At 37.4% G+C, this 24,854-nt stretch overlaps 1 protein-coding gene across 1 annotated transcript in view; it reads right to left on the bottom strand.

Annotated features, from left to right (window-relative positions):
* Positions 1-24,854, bottom strand: part of LOC150108414 (sodium- and chloride-dependent taurine transporter-like) — a 197,300-nt gene that overhangs the window by 119,204 nt on the left and 53,242 nt on the right. The window contains exon 2 of the mRNA XM_090390462.1: positions 2,918-3,049. Coding sequence (XP_090246588.1) covers positions 2,918-3,049 — 132 coding nt within the window. The remainder of the gene's footprint in view (positions 1-2,917; positions 3,050-24,854) is intronic.

The following is a 24,854-nucleotide window of genomic DNA, read 5'->3' as shown; positions in this document are numbered from 1 at the left end:
TCTGTCTTAGAACCATGCTTCTGGAGTGGTACTATTTTGCCTTCTTTCCACCCCTTAGGAACCCTACCCACTGCAAGACTTTTATTAAATAACCAGGTCAAGGGCATAACCAATTGTAGTGCACATTCCTTAAGCATACGTGGTGATATGTCATCCATTCCCACAGCCTTATTTACATCTAACCCAACCAACATCTGATACGTCTCTGTTTCTTTCACTTTCAATTCTCCTAATGCTTGCCTCTCTTCTATATATTATATCGGATAATTTATACCAATATGATATATGCTGATAAAGTGCTCATCAATAATTCCACTATATCCTTTGTAGCTGTTAGTCTGCTGCCATGACTATCCACCAATGTTAGTCTGCCATAATTATTCTTCCTCTTGCTTGCCATGTAGCAGAAAAATTCCATTGAGTTAACCTTGGCATGACCAGCCAATCTCCTCTCATACTGCACTTTTTTTTTTTTTTATCATTCTTGTCACCTTTCTGGCCTGCACCTTGTACTCTTCATGGATCTGATCACCACCACCAACTGTCTTGTACCTCCTCCATAGCATTTTCTTTTCCAGCACAACCTTGCTTGATTTCGCTGTTCATGCATTTCAGTCCCACTCTATTTACTCGCTTAACCCTCAGTATGCAGTCATACATTGCTTTAGTCAGATACTACCTCATGAATTTCCATGCATTGTCAACATCTTTTCTTCTCAGCTCATCTACCCAACATACTGATGCTAACTGACTACAGTGCTTCCTATAATCACCTGCTTTATACTTCTACATGTATCCATTTTTGGCAGTGACCTTTTCTTGTTTCATCACTTCCCATACAAGTACCTCATGATCACGCTTACCAACTGGCAGCAGTGTCAACATGGAGAATTGTGGATGAATGGAACATGTTGGCAAAATGCTGAGGGCAGAGGCATAGGAATGCTTTGGCATGCTAAGGGCCTGTATCAGAACGGCATGCAGAATATTTTACCAATTATCGAAATTGTCACACTACAAATGGCACACTGCTACAAATCTGCCCAAGGTGCTAAAAGTCAAACTATACTGCTGGGGGGGGGGGGGGGGTAAAGACTTTAAAGTTCAGTACAATAAATATGTTTTAGGTTGAGTAAACATTCATATGCTGACTCCTTGAAAGTTATAAATTAAAGATACCAAGAAATTATATACTTAGTTTAATCTTTTATCCATCTGTAAGCAAACAAGTTTGCACCTGAACTATTTTCAGGACTGGGGCAACTAGTATAAAGAAACTAATGACTTCACATCACTTGCTTTAGTATCCCATAATGCAAAGCACATCCCTTGCAGATGCATAGCATTATACATATCTGCAAAGAGAAGTGCTTTACATCATGGGATACTAAGGCTAGTGATGTGAACAGGACCGGCCTTCTCTATAAAGGGGCCCAGGTGCAAGAAACCTTTTGGGCTCCTAATATATTTTTCAAAGGTAAAAATTAAAGGATTCCAAAATAAACATATTGTAAAACCTCTTACTTGAAAATGATTTTGGCACAGGAAAATAAAAAAAAAACACATTTGAAATATAACAGGTTAAGATAACGTTTACTGAACACAAAACAATAATATAATAGAGAAACATAGAGATATTATTATTACTGGGGGCCCTAAAATCCTGTTGATGAAATCCCTTTAGTTATAACCAAAATTAGAAGAAGAAAAAAATAAAATAAAAAATAAGTTTCTGCAAATGTGTACCGACTGTGCCCACTCGATCATGGGGGCTCCCCCGAGATGGCCGGTCCTGGATGTGAAGTCATTAGCTTCTTTATACTAGTCCTCGTCCTGAAGATAGTTCAGGTGCAAACTTGTTTGCTTACACTTAGATAAAGGATTAAACCAAGTATATAATTTCTTGGTATTTATCTTTAATTTAAAGCATAACCAAGTGGAAAAACTTCCAACTCCTTGAAGGTTGTTGTTGTTGTTGTTGTTGATGATGATGATAATAATAATAATAATAATTATTATTTTGTAATTAAAATGAAAAGCCAAATGGCTAGTTTTCTGGCAACTTAATAGAAATTAAGCAGATAAAAATCCTATGTTGTTATATAGCCAGTAAGTGAAACTCAAGATTGAGAACTACGATCTATGTGAGTTTCAATGCCGAAAAACTATCGGCAAAGGCAATTCGAAGCAAAGGTGGAGCAAGATCCCTCACTATTCTTGATATTCTCTCATAATGTAAAACACAACTCCTAGATGTAATACTGTCATTACATTATGAGGAGAGGTCACTACCCAGACCAGTTTCAACCTTTTTTGAGGTCTCATCAGTGAGTAGGTAGACCTGGAAGATATCAAAGCTTAGTGAAAAGAACTTACATACCTTCACTATACGAATTCCATAAAGGTGTGCTTATATTTTGTAATTAAAATGAAAAGCCAAATGGCTAGTTTTCTGACAACTTAATAGAAATTAAGCGGATAAAAATCCTATGTTGTTATATAGCCAGTAAGTGAAACTCAAGATCGAGAACTACGATCTATATGAGTTTCAATGCTGAAAAACTATCGGCAAAGGCAATTCGAAGCAAAGGTGGAGCAAGATCCCTCACTATTCTTGATATTCTCTCATAATGTAAAACACAACTCCTAGGAGATGCAATACTGTCATTACATTATGAGGAGAGGTCACTACCCAGACCGGTTTCAACCTTTTTTGAGGTCTCATCAGTGAGTAGGTAGACCTGGAAGATATCAAAGCTTAGTGAAAAGAACTTGTATTTAATTATTTTTCTTTATAAGCATTTATATATTGCAAATTACGTGGATAATCACAGAACTTGACTGCTCTATTATACAGTTTAAATTCCACTGATAGTATGTTTATCTTGAATTTAACAAAGTAAACTCAGATGCTTACCTTTAAAAATTGGACAGATATCCCAAACAGTAATTCCTCCTTGACTGGTGTACTGTCCAAGAGCAATCTCTAGTATAAAAACTGGTGCACCACCACCAATTAGACAGATGAGGTAGGGAATAAGAAAGGCACCTGAAAATAATAATAATAATAATAATAATAATAATGCTGAAAAGGTGAATAATTCCAGATTATAATGCACTAGATTAATAATGCATTGAGCTAGAGAGAGAGAGCAATAATATGGGAGTATTAACAGCACACTGCTTTTTCTATAAAAAAGAAAAAAACAGTGCATTACCTTCCATAAGATTATTGGTATCAGTGAAATATGATCGACAGAAGATGATGTGCTGACAGGAAGAGAGGCAGAGAGGTATAGCACACGGTATTTTGGTGAGACAGGGAGAGAGTAAATACAGTGGTAGAGCATTAATTATGATAATTTGTACCCTCTCAGGATGGAGATATCACTGGCTTTAAAAATGCATGGTGTGTGAGGTTGAGGTGGATAGGACAAGATTAGTGAGAGTGACCATATAGTCATGACTTTGGGAATTAATAGACATTTGGAAGGCTCAAGGAAAGAGGAATTTATATGGAATTACTAATTAACGCAAGTGATTACAAACTTAGAAAGCAACTTGAGACAATATGGATGGAAGAATTTGAAGAAAGAGAGATCATTAGTGCATGGGAGTCAGTTAACAAATATGCGTTAGCAGCAATGGAAAATTATATACCTTGACTGACAAAAATAAAAAGATTTGAAGTAAAACGATTAACTAGGAGAAGCAAACAGAAACTGTAAATCAAAAAAGAGGTTGTTGAAAAATGAACAGGAATAAAGGGCAGGTGTATGGATTGTATGTATATGCATCAAGCCAGGAAAGTGACAAGTATAATAAGGAAAGAAAAATTAAAATATGAGAGAAAACTATCACTATAAGCTAAGGAAAATTATTTGTTCATTTTTTATAGTGCATTAACAAATATGTCTATAATGTGCAAAGTCAATATTTAAAAGATTAAAGATCAACCTAAGTATTATTAAATTATAAAAAAAGACTTGTATCTAAAAATATAGTCATATCAATAAAATCATATGAATTATTGGATCAATTGATCAGTTTGATTTTAAAGAAGATTACAGTATATGGATTAATATATTGTAAAAAATTAAAAATATTAAATATATCTTAGAGACTTAATAAAATCTGCCTGAGTGTATGAGACTCATAAAACAGGAAAAGAGATAAAATAATGACTTATTAGTTAAACAAGCCCCCCCCCCCACCCTTCACCAGCGCAAGCAATGAAAAGTCAACTACTGGAACAGACTCAAGTTCAACATATAGAAGAACAACAAACTCAATATCACAAGAACTGAAGACAGGAACCATCAGTGGAAAGGAAATTGAGCTTGGAAAAGAACTGGAAAAGTACCAAGTGGACATAATTGACATCACTGAAACAACAAAAACAGGTGAGATCTTACTAAATGATAAGTATAGGATGATATATTTGGGCAATAATTATGAAGGAAAGGAAGGAGTAGCGATAACCAAGCACAAAAATAAACTTCTTGATTGGAAGGTAGCTGCAAGTTGAGTTATGTGGGAAAACTTCAAAATGGGAAATGAAACTTATTTGTGCCTATGGTCCCACACAAGATTTCCTAAGGAAGACATGGAGGAATTTTTCAAGACATTACAGCAGATGGCTGACACAAAGGAAATGGAAAAAGTGGTACTTGTTGGAGAGAAAGAGCAGAAAGTGAATCCCACAAAATATACAGAAATGTTCTGGGAAAATTTTGAGAAAAGAGCAATGCTAATAATAATGGTACAACATATGCTGGATTTCTGCTCAGGATATGAAGTAATCATTGTTCCAATATAAAAATGTACACAAGTTCATATGGGGAGAAAACACAAGAAATAAGAAAAGCTTCATTGACTATATTATTGATGATAGTGATATCTTTATGTTGGATCAGGATACAAGAGTGTACAGAGGAAATGAAACCAGAAGTGACCATCACTAAGTTTTAAATAGGATAAAAATGAAAATCACATTAAAAAGAAAGTATATAAAAAGTTTTAAAAGAATTAAAGTTGAGCAGCTTTTCAGGTAAACTACAGACTCAAATACAAACATTATTGAAGAAAGAATGAAAGAGAAAACAAGAAACCAACCTTGGAGTCTCAGAGACAAACTCTAAAGAAAACATTGATGGATTCAGCTAGGAAGGTATGTGGTGAAGTTGTCTGCAAGTACAGAAAAACAAGACCACCATGGTGAACACAAGAAGTTAAAGAAACAGGAAAAGAAGAAAGCATACCAGAAGTTCCTAGCAAAGTTGACAGATGCCCCAGAAGAATATAGAGAAAAATGTAAGAGTATGGAAAATAAATATCAGGAAGGTGGCAAAATGTTGAAAAAGCTTAAAAATGGATGAAAGAGTATTGTAAAAGCAATCAGAGATGATAAAGGTGACATGAAAATTGAAGATAAGGATATCTTAGATGTCTGGAGTAATTACTTTGACTGTTAAATGAAACAAACAATGACAGAAAAGTAGTAGAAACTTTACATATCAATCTTTTAGGTAGGAAAAAAGCCATCAAAAACTTGAAATATGGAAAGAGAGCTGGAGTAGATGATATCCAACCAAAAATGCATAAATATGGAGATTATTATTATTATTATTATTATTCAGGCCTCCATGGAGTCAAAAGACTCATCGTGGGAGGCCGTTCCTAAGAACATAAAGTCTGTCAAGACTCATCGAGGGGAGGTTCCCCCTAAGAAACACAACGTCTATCATACCACTCCTTAAACTCATTGACCGTTCTCGCCCTCACCACTCTATCAGGCAATGCATTCCACGGCTCAACCACCCTCCATGCAAAGAAACCACTCCTCACCCTCTTGCTCACAGTTTCCTTTCGTAACTTCCAGGGATGGCCTCTTGTCATCACTCCTTCCCGCTGTTCAACCAAGTGAAAGAACTCCCCAGTGTCACCCTTGTAACCACCTCTCAACAGTTTAAAAGTCTCAATCATATCACCTCTCCTTCTTCTGTCTGCCACACTCTGCAGTCCACATTCCCTCAGCCGATTCTCATAACTATCCTTGTACAGTCCTGAGACCATCTTTGTCATCCGTCTTTGTATCTTTTCCACAGTTAATTTAACCCCTTCAAATCCTGGGGACCAAATCTGAGAACAATAATCCAAGTGTGGTCTGATCAGAGACTTATACAACGGAATGATAACCCTCTTATCTCTGCAGGTCAGTGTCCTTTTCATAATTGCAGCAATCCTCTGTGTTACCTTCACCACCTTTGCAACATGTCCCCTAAACTTCCGGTTTCTATCAATCATCAACCCCAGATCTCTTGTCTCCCCAACTTCCTCCAGTATAACTCCTCCCATAGAGTATGCAGCATCCCATCGAAGTTTCCCAAACCTCAAGACCTTACATTTTGCTGCATTAAGCTGACACCCCCATTCATTTGCTCATCTATCTAGCTTATTCAAATCCTCTTGCAGGGCTACCACATCTGCACAATTACTAATAATTCTTCCCAGCTTCGCATCATCTGCAAACAACTGAATATCCCCTTGCAATTCACTGGCAATGTCATTGATATGAAGGTTAAACAATATAGGCCCTAGTACTGAGCCCTGTGGGACCCCACTTGTAACCTTCTGTCTCCTTGAAACTGCTCCACCATACACAACTCTCTGATACCTATCAGACAGCCAATCCTGAATCCAGTTGACCAATCTGACATCCAGACCCATGTGTTGCAACTTAAATATCAGCTTATCATGTGGCACCCTGTCAAATGCCTTTGCTAAGTCTAAGAAAATTGCAGTATATGCCTTTCCCTCATCTAATGTTCTTGTAACTTTATTATAAAAGGCAGCACATTGCTAAAACAAGAGCGCCCTTTCACAAATCCATGTTGACACTCACAGATAACATTACCCTCATCTGCCCAGTGCTGTATACGGTCCCTCACTACTTTCTCCAAGATCTTAACAACTACTGATGACACACAGACTGGGCTATAATTAGACACTTCCAGTCTGTTACCACCCTTATGCAATGGCACTATCTTACCTTCCTTCCATTCCCTGGGCACCTTTGCCGAAGCCAGACTTTCATTGAAAAGCCAGGTTAAAGGCACTGTCAGTTCCCTAGCACATTCTCTCAAAACTGGTGGTGAAATACCATCCAGTCCCAAAGCTTTATTGACATCCAGAGTTTTCAGTATCTGAAACACACTCTCCTCCTGTACCTCTAAACCTTGAACCTGCCCTATCCCTCTAGCATTAAAACTGACTCCTCCAGGATGAAATACTCCAATAAAGTGGTCATTGAACAATTCCATTATGTCCTCTGCATCAGTCACTCTATTCCCATTTTTATCCCACAAACAATATCATTCTTCCACAGTCATTTCTCCTCCTACTGGCCACATAGCTAAAAAATTCCCTAGGATTTTCTTTGGATCTTAGGGCCAATCTCCTCTCATATTCCAGTTTCGCTTTCCTTACCACACTAGTCACTCTTCTGGCCTGTGTCTTATATTCTTCACGCATCCTCTCTTCACCTGTCTCCTTATATCTCTTCCATAGCCTCTTTTTCACATGCAATTCCTGTTTAATATTGTTTGTCATCCACTTTACTCCAAATTGTGTCCTCTTCTTCACTCGTGGTATACAACTTACCATTGCTGCTAACAAATATTCTTTCACAATTTCCCATGCACTAACGATATCCCGGCCTTCCAATTCCTCTCTCCATGAAACTTCCCGAAGTTGACGTCTAAGACTATTATTATCACCTGCATTATAATTCCACATAAGTTCCCGTCTCTTTGATACTCCTGCATGTCTATTCATTTTCCAAGTCAAAACCATATGGTCACTCTCTCCAACTGGTGGGAGAGAGATTCTCAGTTATTATCAATTCTTCTGATGCTATAACCAAATCTAAAACTCTTGAACCTCTTGTTCCTTCTGTTACATGTTGCCTAAGACATTTGTCCCTCAAGAATTCTAGAAATTCCATTCCACTATTGCTACATGCATCTTCCTCTCTCCAATTTATACTACTGTAGTTAAAATCTCCCATAACAATAATTTTTCTTGCACTTGCCAAACTTAGCTGTCTGAACATCTCCTGGTCCACATCCTCTGTGCTCCTGGGTCTGTAGCAACACCCCACTAAATATCCTGCCTTGCCTACCTCTACCTCACACCATATGCTCTCAAAATCATTTGTCTCACTTCCTTCCAAAGCCTCCACTCTTAGAGGACATAGGTCATCACTTATCATAAGCAGTACCCCACCACCATGCTTTCCCCTCCTATCCTGATGAAAATTGCTATACCCAGCGACTTCTATTCCTGTTATTATATCCCCTTCTGTCAACCACATCTCAGTGATCCCAATAATTTTTGGCCAGGCTGATGCTATCTGCACCACCATAAATATGGAGATATAGAAGTTTTATAGTGGTTGCACTACATAATTCAGAGAGCCTCGGCAGAAGGCCGAATTCCAAATGATTGGAGTAGAGCTCTCATACTTCCCATCAATATGAAAGTGAATAAAGCTGAATGTGGGAATTACAGAGGAATTTCTCTTGAGTTGTTCCAGGTAAGATTTATACAAGCATACTTGAAAAGAGGTTGAGAAAAGTTGTGGTAGAGAAACTTGGAGAAGAACTACCTGGATCCAGGCTAAACAAAGTTGTCAAGATCAGATTTTCACTTTAAGAAATAGTTGAGAAATCATGAGAATCGGCCTTTTCTGTACTGTATTTTAGTTTTATAGATACAGTACAGAAAAGGAACATGACAAAGTACCTAGAGAAAAGCTTTTCCAAACATAAATTATATGGAGTAAATGGAACATTATATAGAATACAGAGCAATATATAGTCTATATTTATGTTGTAAGTCTGCAGTTATCATAGAATTGAAGGAAATACAGGAAAATGAGGTGTAAGACAAGAATGCACATTATCTCCACTCTTATTCATCATCTATATGGATCACATTATAAAAGAAAGTGGCATTAAACCTGGTATAAGAAATGGAGATATCAAAGTTAGTTCTTTGCTTTATGCAGATGATGTCGTACTCCTAAACACATCCAGTGCAAATTTCCAGGATTCTCTAACTGAATAATAGCTATAACAAATTAGGAATGAAAATCAGCAATAAAATGATGAAAACTATGAAAATAGGCAGAAACATAGAAAACTTCAGCAGCATTCTGAATGAAGAGCCTATACGACAAGTAAAATATTTCAGCTATTTAGGCACAGTTTTTGGTGAGGATGGCAAATTAAATTTGGAAATAGACAACAGAATAAGCAAAACTGGTATGGTTGGGAGGAGTTGAATAAATGTATATGGAAGAGAGAAACTAGCCAAAACACTAAACTAGCAGTATACAAGATGATGTTCAAACCAATTTTAAGAGTTGCGTTAGAAATAGAATACTTGATCAAAGATTAGGGGAATGAACAAATAGATCAATGTCAGAATTATATTAAATATGAAGACATTAGGAAGGAACTTGCATCGTTTGCATTCAAAAATGTGTGAGCTGGGCTAATCTAAGATATGGTCATCACTTAAACAGAATGGGAAAAGAAAAGTTAGCAAAACAGGTGGATGATGGCAAGAAAAAGACCCAGAAGAAGACCTAGGTGGATTGATTCAGTCAGAAGTGCCTTGGAAGCACGAAATATGAGTTACGACAATATTGAAGTGCTGATAAGTAATAGATTAATGTGGAAGAAAATTGTTGATAGGATAATATTAATAATGTAAACTTATTCACATAGTACTGTCATAGTAGCCTGAACACCTCTTGAGGGTACACATCAGGAAACTGATGATGATGAGAGGTATTTTCTGGATGGACATCAAGAGATGCTTCATATAAGCTCCTCTATAACACAATTGGAAGAACACCAGAACAGGGAGCCCTCTGTTCAGAAAAGACCGTCGTCTTTTCGGTTCTCGTCATGATGAGAGGAATCTTTATATGAGCTGTTTCATGTGAAGGTGAGTTAGCTGATCTCATATGGAGGTAAAAGGGTTTTTTTTCTCCCAGAAACTTGTGTTTTTCATCCAGCATACAGGCAAATCAGCCATGAAAATATATGCAATTTATAGATAAAAAATATTGGTGTTGGTGGTAATGGATGGTAGATGGTAGCACTGATGTTGTTGTGTATATTTGGAGAATTAAGTAAAGAGGAGATGGCGAGATGTATGTAGCAGAGTACAGTAGAGTAGAGTACCCTTCCACAGTGAGTCTTTAGACTCCTTGGAGATGTTCTGTTGTTATCATTATTATTATTACATGACAAGGTTCCACTCCTGGAAAACAGTAAAAGAGAATGGTAAGTAAGAGGTGGGAAATATAGTGTTTTTTTTTTTTTTTTTCTTAAGAGTGATAGGTATGCATGGCATGCAACTCACTATTTTCATACTCCTCTCATGTATGTCATGCCATTGCATGCATGAGAGAGTAATGAGAGTTCAGGCAGTAAATGAGTTGTTTCCTGTCTTTCCATACTAGACCATGTTTTAGTCATAAGGCACTTTCACACTCCAGGATGTGACAGAGGATGAAGTTCGTCCTTATAGTTATAAATAGCAATATCACCAGATTTTGTCCTTTACTGAGCTGATCAGGGTTGATAGTTTTAAGTGTGATTTGAACATAGTATGGAGGTTATATTTCTTTAATAATTTAGTTATTCTTTCAGATGTACCCTGGATATATGGGATAGGAAAAAGTAATACTTTTTTGGTCTGGTGTCATTGGGGGAGATGGAGTGAGGTAGGAGAGACATGTGGTATATTAACTATTTTATTAGCTGTAACCACTAGTTGAAAAGATGTAGTGAAGGCAGTTGAGTTCTGTGGCCACATTACTGGAACAAAGAGCCCTGGGAGTTATAAAAGAATGTAATCTTATCCTTGGAACCAAATAGCAACCAAATCATCTGTGTGGTGCAACCAGGCTAAAGTTTCGAGAGTAGTTGTGTAAGTATTTTGTTCTCAAAATTCTCTGTAAGGCCTCTGCAAAGGAGGGGGGAAAGGGGGAGGGGTAGAAACCCATTGTGGTATTATTAATTTGCTTGTAGACTGAAAAAAAACAAAACTTATTTTTATTGTCTTTTTTTTTTGTAATGTTTCTCCTTCTGCATTTAATTGTCAATAAATTCATGTATAATATTTATCTTCTGTTATATTATTATTATGTGGGCACCTCCAAAGACTCATAGCAGGAGATCCAATCTATCCACACAATCTATCATACCTTTCCTTGGACCCATTAACAAACAAAGCACTCACAACTGAGTGCTTTGTTTGTTAATTTGAGAATGAGTGGAATGGCAACCCATTCACAACTCTTCAAGCAAAAAATCTAGTCCTCACACCCCTACTAACCACACTTTTATTCAACTTCCAGGAATGACCCCTTTGTTCTGGTTCCTCTGGCCAAGTGCTAAAACATTTCCCCTGCATTAATCCTATAAAACCCTTTAAGCAACTTAAATGTTTATCCCTTCTTTTTCTCCTATCAACCAACTTCTGCAATCCACATACCCTCATAGGAAACATTCCATAGGCCACTCGACATCTTGGTTACTTGCCTCTGAATCCTCTAAATTGCTATTTCATCCCCCAAGAAACCCAGGAGACCATACTTGAGCACAGTAATCTAGATGTGGACATATCAAGGCCTTATAAAGAGGAATAATAAATTCCTTACCTCTACTTGTTAATGTGTTGCTCAATACCCAAGTAATCTTATGGGCTACCTTGGCAATATGTCCTCTAAACTTTAACTCTGTGTCTATTACCATCCCTAAATCTCCAACTTCATCTATTTCCTGGAGTACAGTGCCTTGAATGCAGAGGCGTAGCTAGGGAGGAGCAGAGGAGGCAGTCTGCCCAAAGTGGCATGTTGAACTTTTTTTGAACTTTTGCAGTTAATTCTAAAATACAGTCTCAAGAACTCATTTCCAAATATTGTAATACTACTACAAATTTTCTTCATAATTGCTGTAAGTGTTGCTAGTTGAGAGGACCTTTTCTAAATTAAAATTGATTATGAATTACCTACATTACTATGAAATAGACTTCAAAAATATCATCGACGATTTTGCTAACAGAAAAGTAAGAAAAATAACATTTTAGATTGTTGAAATTAAGGTTTTACTTCAAAAATAAACATAGTGCTTTAATTTATTTCCCTATACATGGTTTGACTTTTTGTAGTATTTTTGGTGTGTATTCAGACGGGGCGGCAAACTCAGGGACCGTCCCGGGCAGCAAAAGTTCTAGCTACACCACTGCTTGAATGTAATGCACAGCTTCTAATCTATTTTCCTAAAATGAATGCATAACTTTACATTTCTCCACATTAAACTGATATCCATTAACTTTTGCCCATACTGATAGTCTATTTAAATAGTCCTGCAAGCTCTCCACATCACCTTGATTAACTATTACACTACCTAATTTTGCATCATCAGCAAAGAACTGAATATTTCCTTTCAGGTTATTTCCTATATCACTTATGTACCAACTAAACAGCAATGGTCCCAGCGCTGAAATGAACCTTGCAGTACATCATTAGTCACCTGCTTTCACCTTGATTCTGATCCCTCCGTATACCTACTGTTTTGATATCTGTCCTGCAGCCACCCTTTTATCCTTAACCAGTGTCATATCCATCCCCATTTGTTCTAATTTGAGTAACAGAGTTCCATGCAATATTCAGTCAAATGCCTTCGCAAAATCATCGTGTAGCCATTTCCTTTATCCAACTCAGCTGTTACTCTATTATAAAAAGTTGACAAATATTATAAAATATTATAAAAAGTTGGCTGCATACTCTATGGGAGGAGTTATACTGGAGGAAGTAGGGGAGACAAGAGATCTGGGGTTGATGATTGATAGAAACCTGAAGTTTAGGGGACATATTGCAAAGGTGGTGAAGGTAACACAGAGGATTGCTGCAATTTTGAGAAGGACACCGACCTGCAGAGATAAGAGGGTTATCATTCTGTTGTATAAGTCTCTGATCAGACCACACTTGGACTATTGTTCTCAGATTTGGTCCCCAGGATTTGAAGGGGATAAATTAACTGTGGAAAGGATACAAAGAAGGATGACAAAGATGGTTTCAGGACTGTACAAGGATAGTTATGAGGATCGGCAGAGTTTGGTGGATGGAAGAAGGAGAGGTGATATGATTGAGACTTTTAAACTGATGAGAGGTGGTTACAGGGTTGATGCTGGGGAGTTCTTTTGCTTGGTTGAACAGCAGGAAGGAGTGATGACAAGAGGCCATCCCTGGAAGTTACGAAAGGAAACTGTGAGCAAGAGGGTAAGGAGTGGTTTCTTTGCATGGAGGGTGGTTGAACCATGGAATGCATTGCCTGATGGAGTGGTGGGAGCGAGAACGGCCAATGAGTTTAAAGAGTGGTATGATAGACTTTGTGTTTCTTAGGGGGGGGACCTCCCCTCGATAAGTCTTGACAGACTTTATGTTCTTAGGAAGGACCTTCCACGACGAGTCTTTTGACTCCATGGAGGCCTGAATAATAATAATAATAATAAAATTACTAAGGCATGACTGACCCTTCACAAAGACATGTTGACCCTCATACAATATCATATTTTTATCTGCTTATTCTCGAACTTTCTTTTTGACCAATTTTTTTAGTACTTTTACCACCACACCTGAGATACTGATTGGTCTATACTCTGCTACTGCAGTCATAGAACCTCCCTTATTGCAAGGGAATTATTTGTTCTCTTTCCATTCCCTTGCATATTCTTGCAAAACCCAAGCAGATAGCCCATCTAAATCCTACAGCTGTATTTACATTGAGATTCTGTAATATCCTAAGAACCTCCAATTCATCCACCTCTGTTCCCACATTGGTGTCTGTCACATATGTTAAAGCAGTAACCTCACTAGGATAATATACCTTTGCAAAGTGGTCACTCACTAACTTAACTGTTTTATCTGCTTCTGTCTCCTCGTGACTATCATCATCACTCATTAAGGTTAATCTTCCCGAGTCATCCTTCCTCTTACTTGCCACATAATAAAAGACCTCTTTGGGATTTCCTTTGGTCTATTTGGCTAGATCCTTTTCATAATCTGATTTTATCTTCCTTGCCATGCTGGTCACCTTTCTTGCCTGAGCCTTATACTGTTCATGAGTTTGTTAGTCACCTTTGTCTCTATATACCCTCCACACTATTTTCTTCTTCTGCAGCTCATGCTTAACGATATTACTCATCCATCTAACTCCTATCTGATTAATCCTCCTTATCTTAGGTATATAGTTTAATATTGCTCCCTCTAGATGACCCTTAACTATATCCTATGCACTATACTAATATGCTTACTCTGCAGTGTTTTATGCCATGACACAGATTTAAGCTTCTTCCTAAGCTTGTCATAATCACCTGACTTGTAGTTCCACATATACCCCTTCTTGACAGAATATTCCTCATGTTTTACAATCTCCAAAGTCAAGCTGCATGGTCACTTTCATCAATCAGAGGCAATATGATCACCTTGGTTATGGATAACTCTTCTGATTCTATGACCAGGTCCAATATTCTCCTATTGCTAGTCCCCTCCATCCCATGCTGCCTTAAGTAATTATCTCTTAATGAGTGTATAAATTCTATTTCCTTCTGCCCATGTGATCTTTCTTTCTTTCCTCCAGTCTATATCTCCATAATTGAAGCTCCTATAATAATTACTCAACCTGTACTCATTGTACTAATTTGCAGATGAATGTCTTCCAGATCATATATGGAACTCCCTGGCCTATAGTAACAACTAACTGTATATATTGTCTTACTGGCTTTAATCTCACACCAGACTGCTTCAAATGAACAGCCAGCCTCCTATTCTTTTTGGCTGCAATTCATCTATTATCATCAGCAGTATCCCTCCCCCATCCTGTCTTCCCTGAAAATACTAAACCCTTCACATTCTGTCCCTGTAACTACATCATCTACTGTAATGCCTATAACTTTTGGTGAGGTTGCACCACTGACCAATGCTAAAAACTTCTCTCTCTTTTCCTGATACTTCTGGAATTAGTATACAGAAACTGCAGCATCCTCTTAGCCCCCCCCCCCCACCTTTACTTTCTGATTTGACTACCCTATTCAACATTTTTGCTTGAGAGACTAGATTCCTCACTTGGTCATTCTCACACTCACTTGCTTCATGGGTGCAATTACACAAACTCACTTGCTTCATGGGTACCTTTACACAAACTCACTTGCTTCCACCCTAATTGCCTAAATTTCCCTGAATTAATGCTTCAGCATGCTTGGTGAACAAAACTCTATCCAGACACCTAACACCAAAACCATTTAGATGCAGTCCATCAACATTGTACAAATCCTTCTTTCTGTCAAACACACCACAGATCTGCAAATCCTTGATTCATTGGCTAACAATGCCCTCTTCCTCAGTTCGCCTCTATCATATCATGTTAGGAAACTTACAATCTTCACCTTCTCGCCCTTCAGTTTTTTGCCTCCTCTAACAATTCCTTTACATCCCCCCCCCCCTTTGAATACTTCTCACCTCTCAAATCATTTGTACCAATCAAGACAATCATTTCCTTCGACTTACCTTTTTGCATTCGGATGGCGTGGCTAATATCGTGAACTTCTGCACCCGGAAAACACGATTTTGTCACACTTTCATTAAGTTTAACTTGTTTTTCTTGTTTATTGGGTCGATCTTTATTATTCCTTCGGACCGCTGCTTCTTTCTCTTTTCAGTCCCACTAAACTCTTGCCGCTTTTGCAATTTTTCAATTATGTCTAAAGTGTTATTCATCCTGTTTTTAAAGGAGACAGTCCCATTTTTCACAAAAATGGTCTGCCATCCCCAGATATATTTTTGGATTCACATGTCTCATTTTTCAATATCCGATTTTCAGGATGAAATGTTTGCATGTAAGTAACATTCATAAAACAAACAACTGTTGAGAAATAAAGAGTATTATTATATTTTGATAACTTGTAAGTTATATATGGATTTATTTCTATTATCAAAACGTTAAACTTCTTTGGTTTCGGACATTTTCATAACGAAAACATTCCTTTTAAGAATACGAAACCATTGTTGAATTCATTTTCAGTGAGTCTGGCTGGTTCCATTGCTTCAGTGGAAAGTTTTCTCTTTGATGAGTTTATTATGGAGCAAAGAAAGAAAAAAAAAAGTGATTGCATATTGACATAGTGCAATTAATGATAATTATAAAAACCTATTTTAAAGAAAAGGATACAGCATGCATCAGCTACAACAGCAAAATTCCAAGAAACAGAAATTGCTGGGACTTCAAACAGGTAAATTTTTAGATACTTGTTACGTGTTTTACTTTAAATTTCACTTTATTATTTAATAATAATAATAATTCCTACTCAATTTTCTGCTTTATTATCTTGTAATAATAGTTTACTTATTATTACTTAATTAGCTGCTACAAACATACACTTTGCACTAAAATATCGTAACAGGCGAACAAGAGTTGCTTTCTAAATACCAATTTTGTTGCGATTAACATTAACGATTTTTGTAGTCAAAATAGTGAATTTCAGGTCCTGGAAAAATTATTTATATTTTTGAAGAAATCTTCCCCTCCCCTTTCCCATACCGTATTTTTTGTTTTAAATTATGGAAACTGTTTATATGTTATAAAACATTTAAGTGGCGGGAGTAATATGCACTGCTTGGAAAGAAGTCAATGGACACCCCCAACGGATAAATTATATCATGCCATGTAACGAGTCACGTGTTTGTAGCCGGTATAAATTGAAGAAATATGATGCTTTCATATGAAATGGCTGCGAAAAGAGAACTGACGGAGTTTGAAAGAGGCGTTGTGATGGAATGCCATGTTGCAGGCCTATCTGTTTGGAAAATTGTTGACAAATTGGGCATCTCAGGTCGATACCATACTGAGATGGAAGCATAGTTAATTCAACTGCAAGTGTAACCGCAGTGGACGCGTCACCATACTCACCGAACGTGACCATGGGGGTACTACGGATAATACGTAAAATACGCCATTCGGCGACCTGCATGATGAATGCGGGGTGCCAGGCATCAACTGGAACACGAATCTTCATAAACAACATTCAGAACCGCCACTCACAACATTGCTTTCCATAGTAGGACGGCAATATGCAAGACCCACATTATCCGAACCAACATGCAGCGTCGGTCTTCTGTGGTGCAGGAGCGGGTACTGTGGGACGTGGAAGCTTTGAAAGCTGTGTTATGGAGCGACGAATCACGCTACACTCTCTATCGAGCAGAGGGACGAGTGTGAATGTCTCTTACCAGAGCACGTAACCCCAACTATGGAATTCGCAGGTGGTGTAACGGTATGGTCCTATTTTTCCTGGATTTGATCTAGGACCTCTGTTTGTGGTGCTACGAACACTGAATTCAGAGTGGTATCTGAACATTCTGAACAATGCAATGCTTCCTACTTGGTGGCATTTCTATGGAAATGACAATTGTCTTTCTTTCAGCAAGACAATGCACCATGTCATAAGGCTGCTGCTGTAACTATGTGGCTTGTGGACATGAACGTCACCACACTTCATTGACCACCACGGAGTCCTGATCTCCATCCTATTAACATTTGTGGTATGAACTGGATTATCGGATGAGATCAAGGGACATCTGCTTCACAACTGTTCAGGAAGAAATTCCCATTGATCACTATCGTACTATAGAAAGTATGTCCCGTAGGATTGCTGCAGTCATCACAGTGAAATGAGGTCATTAAGGTGGGTGCCATGATTGTTTGTTCATCCCACTATGGTGTATGTTGACTTTTTTCCAAGCAGTGTATATTTTCTGTAGTCAGTCATGATTAGAAAAAGTTGAAAACCAGTGGTCTGTGCTCTCAACTATGAGGCTTAGTGGAGTATTGGATTTGTGAGTTTTGGGCTCCCATAAATAAGGAGTGGTTTCACATAAAAGGGTTTTAATTTGTTAATGGTTTCTCTGGGCCAAGGAGTATTTTTTTTTTAAAATCATTTATGAACTTTTTTCTTTGATATATTTGGTTATATTTGGATATGACCTAGGTTTCTTGCTTTAGATCCTTTCAGTATCAGCATTGAGTATGCTGATAGTATTTGCAATATGTTTGGTTCTAAAAATAATAAAATAAAATAAATCCGCTAACGCCATTTATTTCCCCTAAGGGAGTAGGCGATGACATTTAGCCTGACTAACTTTTGAGGATTAGTGGGCAGCTAATCTCTGCTCTTAGCCAATCATAGAACAGCTGACCCAAATTTGTTAGTGATTTTAATTGGCACCCGGGGAGGAGAGTTCAGCAGACTACCTCAGCCATCTTGTGGTTCTTAACCATAGCACTATCATATACATTGTCTAACATAGTGAGTTATATTCTACGGTCGATTTTCTTGAGTTTACGAGATGAAAACCCCCAGTTTCTGGGAGGGAAAAAACAACCATTTCCTGTGTCAGAAATTGACTAACTCGCGAAACAGAATCCTATTCGACCACCAGAAATGAACTTAAGAATGTTCTTTCTAGCTCTGTGTATTTCCATAGGGATACACAGGCCTTTTTATTTTATTTTTTATTCGTTTTAACAACTCTGGCACCCTTCTTGAAGAACCTAGTTTTACATAGGGCACATTAAACACAAATTTATCCACATTAAACTTGTGTTTAATGCGGATAAATGTTTACATTCAGTATCTATTAGTCAATCAGTGACAGATTCGGTTTGTCAAATTATAAGCCTAGGATAGTCTTCTAATTCCATCCAGCCATAGGGGGGAATGCAAAGATATAAGAATGCTAACACGAGGTTCAGAGTGGCTACGTGAGTGGTCCATGCGATAAGAATCAACATTAATTTGTGATATTACAAAGATAACAAATAACCGCCATCAGTATACTTAGAATAATCACCAGTGAAGAATAGATCACGCATAAAGAGATTTTTTAATTTTAAAAAAATCTAAAAGAGAAATTTTAGATGAGGAATTTTTTGAAATCGGATATCATTGTGAGAGTGCTGGATGAATAGAGTTCAACAACGTGTGAGTGGAATAAGTGAAATAGGCGACTGAATAACCTGAAAGTTAAGTTTCTGTTAGGAAAAATGGTTTTGAGATTAGAAGTGCCAGTGAACATCACTGAGGCTGGAACTAACTATGCATACTCACCCCGTGAGTCGGGAAGGTTTTGGAGATTTATATTTTTATCGCTGCGGGTAATCCGTTATCTTTGCTTCATATTTCATTTTAAAAATAAGTTGAAATTGGACAGGGCATGGATATGTAGTAATGGATATTTTTCTGAGTTATACAGAAGATTTCAACTACAGGGTGTCCCAAAATTCACGCAAGATTTAAATTTAGCATCACTTGTGCGGTAAAGTGTTGCCAACGAGAAAAAAAAAGACAGCGTGACAGCTGCCAGTTCAGGGTTATTAAAAATGGAGCGCTATACGAAAGAACAACGCATTTTCATTGTTGAGCAATATTTTAAAAATAATGAAGGTTTGGCAGCTACAGTTCGCAATTTTCGTACAAAATATAGTCGGAATAGTGATTTAACTTCATCAACTGTGAAAAGATTCATTAAAAAATTCAAGGAAACTGGATCAATTAGTGATCTTATACACTCTGGCCGTCCTTCAACAGAAAACATCGAAGCAGTTCGTGAGAGTGTTGCTGAGAGTCCAGGAACATCAATTCGGCACCGTGGTCTTGAATTGGGCATTTCGAGAAGCTCTCTACAGCGTATTCTCACGAAAAATTGAATCTTTATGCTTACAAAGTTCAGTTGACTCAAGAACTGAAGCCTACTGACCGCACACAGCGAAGAGAGTTCGTTGAATGGATTATGGAACAACAACAACAAGTGGATGCTTATTTTTCGAACAAAATCATCTTCAGCGATGAGGCTCATTTTCATTTGGATGGCTTCGTTAATCGACAAAATTGTATTTGGGGTTCAGAAAATCCACGAGTGATTGTTGAGAAACAAATGCATCCACAACGTGTCACTATTTGGTGCGGATTTTGGGCTGGTGCATCATCGGTCCATTCTTCTTCGAAAATGCGGCTGGGTAAGGCAATAACAGTTAATGGTGCTCGCTATCGCGACATGATAATCCAGTTTTTTGTGCCTAAATATGGATGTAAATACCTAAATATGGATTTGCAAGATATGGATGTAGACGACATGTGGTTTCAACAAGACGGTGCCACATGCCATACAGCCCGAGAAACAATTCAATTACTGCATGAGAAATTTCCTGGTCGTGTAATTTCCCGTTTTGGTGATCAGAATTGACCGCCCAGATCATGTGACTTAACCCCGTTGGACTTTTTTCTTTGGGTTTTTTTGAAGTCTAAGGCTTATGCCAACAAGCCCACGATCACCCACGCCTTGAAGGAGGAAATCGAGCGCTGTATCAACGAAATTCAGCCACATTTATGCAAAACGGTCATGGAAAATTTCGACAAAAGAGTGCGTATGTGCCAGCAAAGCCGTGGAGGCCATTTACCCGATATGCTATTCCATGCATAACCCTATACTGTATACTTTATGAATCAATAAGAAATTAAAATTTTTAATTAAAACCCTGTGTTTTCTAAAATTACTTGCGTGAATTTTGGGACACCCTGTAATTCCTCTATCTTGCCTCTGCACTTACACATCCTGTCAACGGAACTCTCAACTGGAACCTGGAAGAGTGGCAACAGATTATTCTCTGTGTGACTCCTAAAGCGTTAGCAATAGGTTCAATCCAGTATTCGATCGCGCGACCATTTGTGAAAAAAATTATTTTACAGCTGTGTCCTCGAAAATCAGATAGGCTAAGTCTCTGCACAATGTCCATCCTTTCTTTTGACTGAAAATATCACTGATGTATTGCATGCTGATAGAAATGGAAACGAAAGTAAATCCGCTAACGCGTTTTATTTCTCAGATGGATAGGTGAGGCTATTTAGTCTTAACCAACACTTCAAAGACTAATGAGCAGCTAGCCACCCTTAGCCAATTATAGAATATCTGGCACACGACTATCAGTAGCATTAATTGGCACGTGTGGAAGATAGTACGGCAGACGACTGTCGTCATCTTGTGGTCTCTGACCCTACATTATACTCGTGTAATATTGTCTGAAGTAGTGCAGGTTCTACGGTCGATTTTCTTGAGTTTAAGGGATAAAAACTCAGAGTTTCTGCGAGAAACAACTTTCTTGCCCGAAAAAAAAGCTTGAAAAAGTTCCTCTAGTCGGCGACTAGAATCGAACTTAGAATGGTCTTTTTTTCATAGGCCTAGCACTATGGATGTAGATGCCATTTCCACAGGGACTATTTTTATTAAACTAACAATAAATATATACATCATAGTAAATACTATTTACAATACACACACACACACACACACACACACACACACACAGCTTTTACTCTGAGGGATATCACTATTTAATTTATCTTTCCATGATCATTAACTCTGGGAGTATGCAGTGTTTTCATATATCCTCCATAGTTCTACAAACCATCATGGGTTTTATGCTATGCTTTCGTTTCTTCCACAGGGTTACATAGGCCTTGCTGGAAGAAAAGTGATTACACAAATTCATTGTGGACAGTATTATTTTAGACTCTTATGTTCCCCTACTTTAGAAACAATCAAGCTAATCCGTGTACTCGTCAATCATAGTTGCCATCAAGTACACGGGTATAATGGGATTTTGAAAACTTAATATTAATATCTATTCTATTTCCATATTTTCTGCAATTCCGTTATGCCAGTGGGAAGAGTTTGAAAATGGATAGACAATCAATCTAGCCATTGTCAAACTCTACCCAGTAGAATTTTTAGCATAATGTGAAAATTTCTCTTATATCCAGGCTTGAAATGAAAACTCTTTTGATGAAAATTAATAGTATTTCCTCAGTTTTATTTTATTTTATTTTTTTTTTTCCCCGTGCAGCATGGTTTCAGTTTAGTTTGATTTGATCGAAATTACAGTCCGAGGATATGACGCTGGTATATTATGCTGTTAACCGTGTGTTTTACTGCCGGTTTGCGTCTTTTTCGGATAAATCCTACCACTTTCGTATAAGACCAACCTTGAAAAATCATAAAGGTTCTTGTCCTAAACGACGGATAAGCATTGCGTCGTTCTTGTGATTGAACAACATAGAAGTTGTAGCCTAAAGCCGCAACTTCCTTCTTATCTAAAGAATGTTACACATCACGGTATTGATGTAAGCCTGTTTCTCCCACCATCTCAAATTGCGAGAGAGTGATTATTTATGGTCCAAAGCTTAATTTTTAATTAAACGTTTAAAAGTTAAGTGCGTCTATTACGTAAATACAGATTTAATTGGGCACTTAAGATTTTTAAATTACATTAAGTATACACTTAAGATAATTTTCAGCTCAACAGTAGGCTACTTACATAAGCTACTTTTATGTGCAAACATATTTCGGTTCAGTCATAGTTATTTGTCCTATGCAATTAAGAGTTGTGATATATGAGCGTTATCGAACAGCAGAAAGAAATGAAATAGCAGACGATATTTCAGCTAGTTAAGCAATTCTAAATGATGTATTAGTCTTGTTAGATCTTCATTGACCAGACGAAAGAAATCTGAATAAAGCCGAAAGCGAGAACCTCAGGTACCAGGAACACTAGAAAAATGAAAGAGAACGTCTTAGCTAATGCTGATAGACAGCGGCAAAGGTTAAAGTGCCAGCTACTAAACTCAAGGCCATAAGTCACGTAATGACGTCACGAGCAAACGTTAAACACACGTGGCATCTAAGGTCAAGGATGTTTGTTTGCAAAACTTCGCAGTAAAAAAATACTGAACTGTAGCTAGTTCAGGTTATTAGAATGAGTGTGTTGAACCGGTTCTTTTCGTTTCCTGAATATGTAAATGGCAACCGAGACAGACAGCACTTGGCAGTGTAAATCTTTGTGCAGCGCGTAATGAAGCAAAAAAAAAAAAAAAGAAAAAGAAAAGAAAAAGAAAGGACGGTTTTATATATATATAAAGCCGTCCTTTATATATATATATATATATACTGTATATATATATATATATATATATATATATAATTTTGCTTTTGTTATAATTTTTTTATAATTTTTGTATAATAATTTTGTTATAATTTTGTGCAAACTTGACTTGTCAAGTTTGCGCCTGCACGTAGTACAAGTCTGAGGCAACTCGTGGTAAAGGTGGAGTAAGCTCCTATCACTTTCCTTAGTATTTTCCCCTAATGGAAAGCACATCCCCTTAGATGTATGATGCTATGCATTAAAGGATTAAAGGCAAGGGTACACTACCCAGATCGGTTTCGACCTTTATTGAGGTCTCATCAGTGGGAGCCAGACCTAAAAATGCCAAGATCGAGGTAATGCAGAGCTTATAAATTTTACCTAAACAAGTTGCCACAAGGTGCTTTGACCGTATTAAATAAAAATCTGAGGATGAGAGTAAGATGTAGAAATTTTTTTACCTTGGGTATATACTATGTTAAAGATACCAAGCAATTTTATAATCTTTTTTTTTTTTTTTTTTTTTACCAAGTAAGCAAACAGACAAGTAAGTCAAGTTTGCGCCTGCACATAGTGCAAGTCGGAGGCAACTCGTGGTAAAGGTGGAGTAAGATCCGATCACTTTCCTTAGTATTTTCCTCTAATGCAAAGCACATCTACATTCTACATCTTACTCTCATCCTGAGATTTTTATTTAATAAGGTCAAAGCACCTTGTGGCAACTTGTTTAGGTAAAATTTATAAGCTCTGCATTACTCCTACCTTGGCATTTTTAGGTTTGGGCTCCCACTGATGAGACCTCAATAAAGGTCGAAACCGGTCTGGGTAGTGACCCTTGCCTTTAATGCATAGCATCATACACAGGGCCGACGGAAGCGGGCATGCGGGCGCCGCCACCAGGGAACGGTTCATAAGTTAATTTTTAAGAAACAAAATTTTTATCATAAAAACAAAAAAATTCTTAGAATGATCAATATTAAAACAAATGAGGCCGTATACACTGAATAACAATTAAAAAAACATGTATATTGCCGAGGCCTCTTTGATCAGCCGGCTGTTTACAATTTTGCAGCTAGAGCAGGCTAAATGCTTGCCTGTAGAATGTTGTGTCTACTGCAGTCTATCTAAAGTGAAACGGTGAACAGTTTTTATGCGCAGAAACGAATTTTCGTACAAAACATTTGTTGCTAGTTAACCAGTCATATGGTACGCATCTCAGTAGGCTACTGACAGTAGCGCAGTGCGGACTATTATTTCGTCGCTGTGTCATGTTGTTTAATAATTTCTTGTGGATATAAAATAGAAATGGAATCAAAAATTAAAAAAAAAAAAAGTTATCCGGTGCACAAAATCATAAGCGTCACGCTGCGAAAAAAGCAGATATTAAGAAACAAACTGGGGCTCTTAATAAATTTGTTAAAATATTAAAATATTCTGATACAGATTGTAACCAACTCGATAAATCAGAAATCAGAGTTGAAGAACCGTGCAGATCCAGGTGAACGGGGAAATATTGATGAAAAATTACGAGTTGTTTTAATTGAAATGGGGCCTGTTCAAAATAAAAATATAATATATCCCAGAGATACATATGGTCGTAAATTTGGCGACACGTATTATAATAGAAAAATGAAAAACGGGAGCCCCTGCCGAGAACGTGGCTCATTTATTCCGAAACTTTAAATTCTGTTTTTTGCTTTTGTTGCAAACTTGTCGCACCTACTGAATCAACTGAATCAC

The sequence above is a fragment of the Typopeltis vanoorti genome, chromosome 3 (genome assembly GCF_054136105.1).
Source record: "Typopeltis vanoorti isolate ZY-2024b chromosome 3, IOZ_Tvanoo_1.0, whole genome shotgun sequence".
NCBI lineage: Eukaryota > Metazoa > Arthropoda > Arachnida > Uropygi > Thelyphonidae > Typopeltis > Typopeltis vanoorti.
This window is presented reverse-complemented; position numbering and strand designations above follow the sequence as displayed.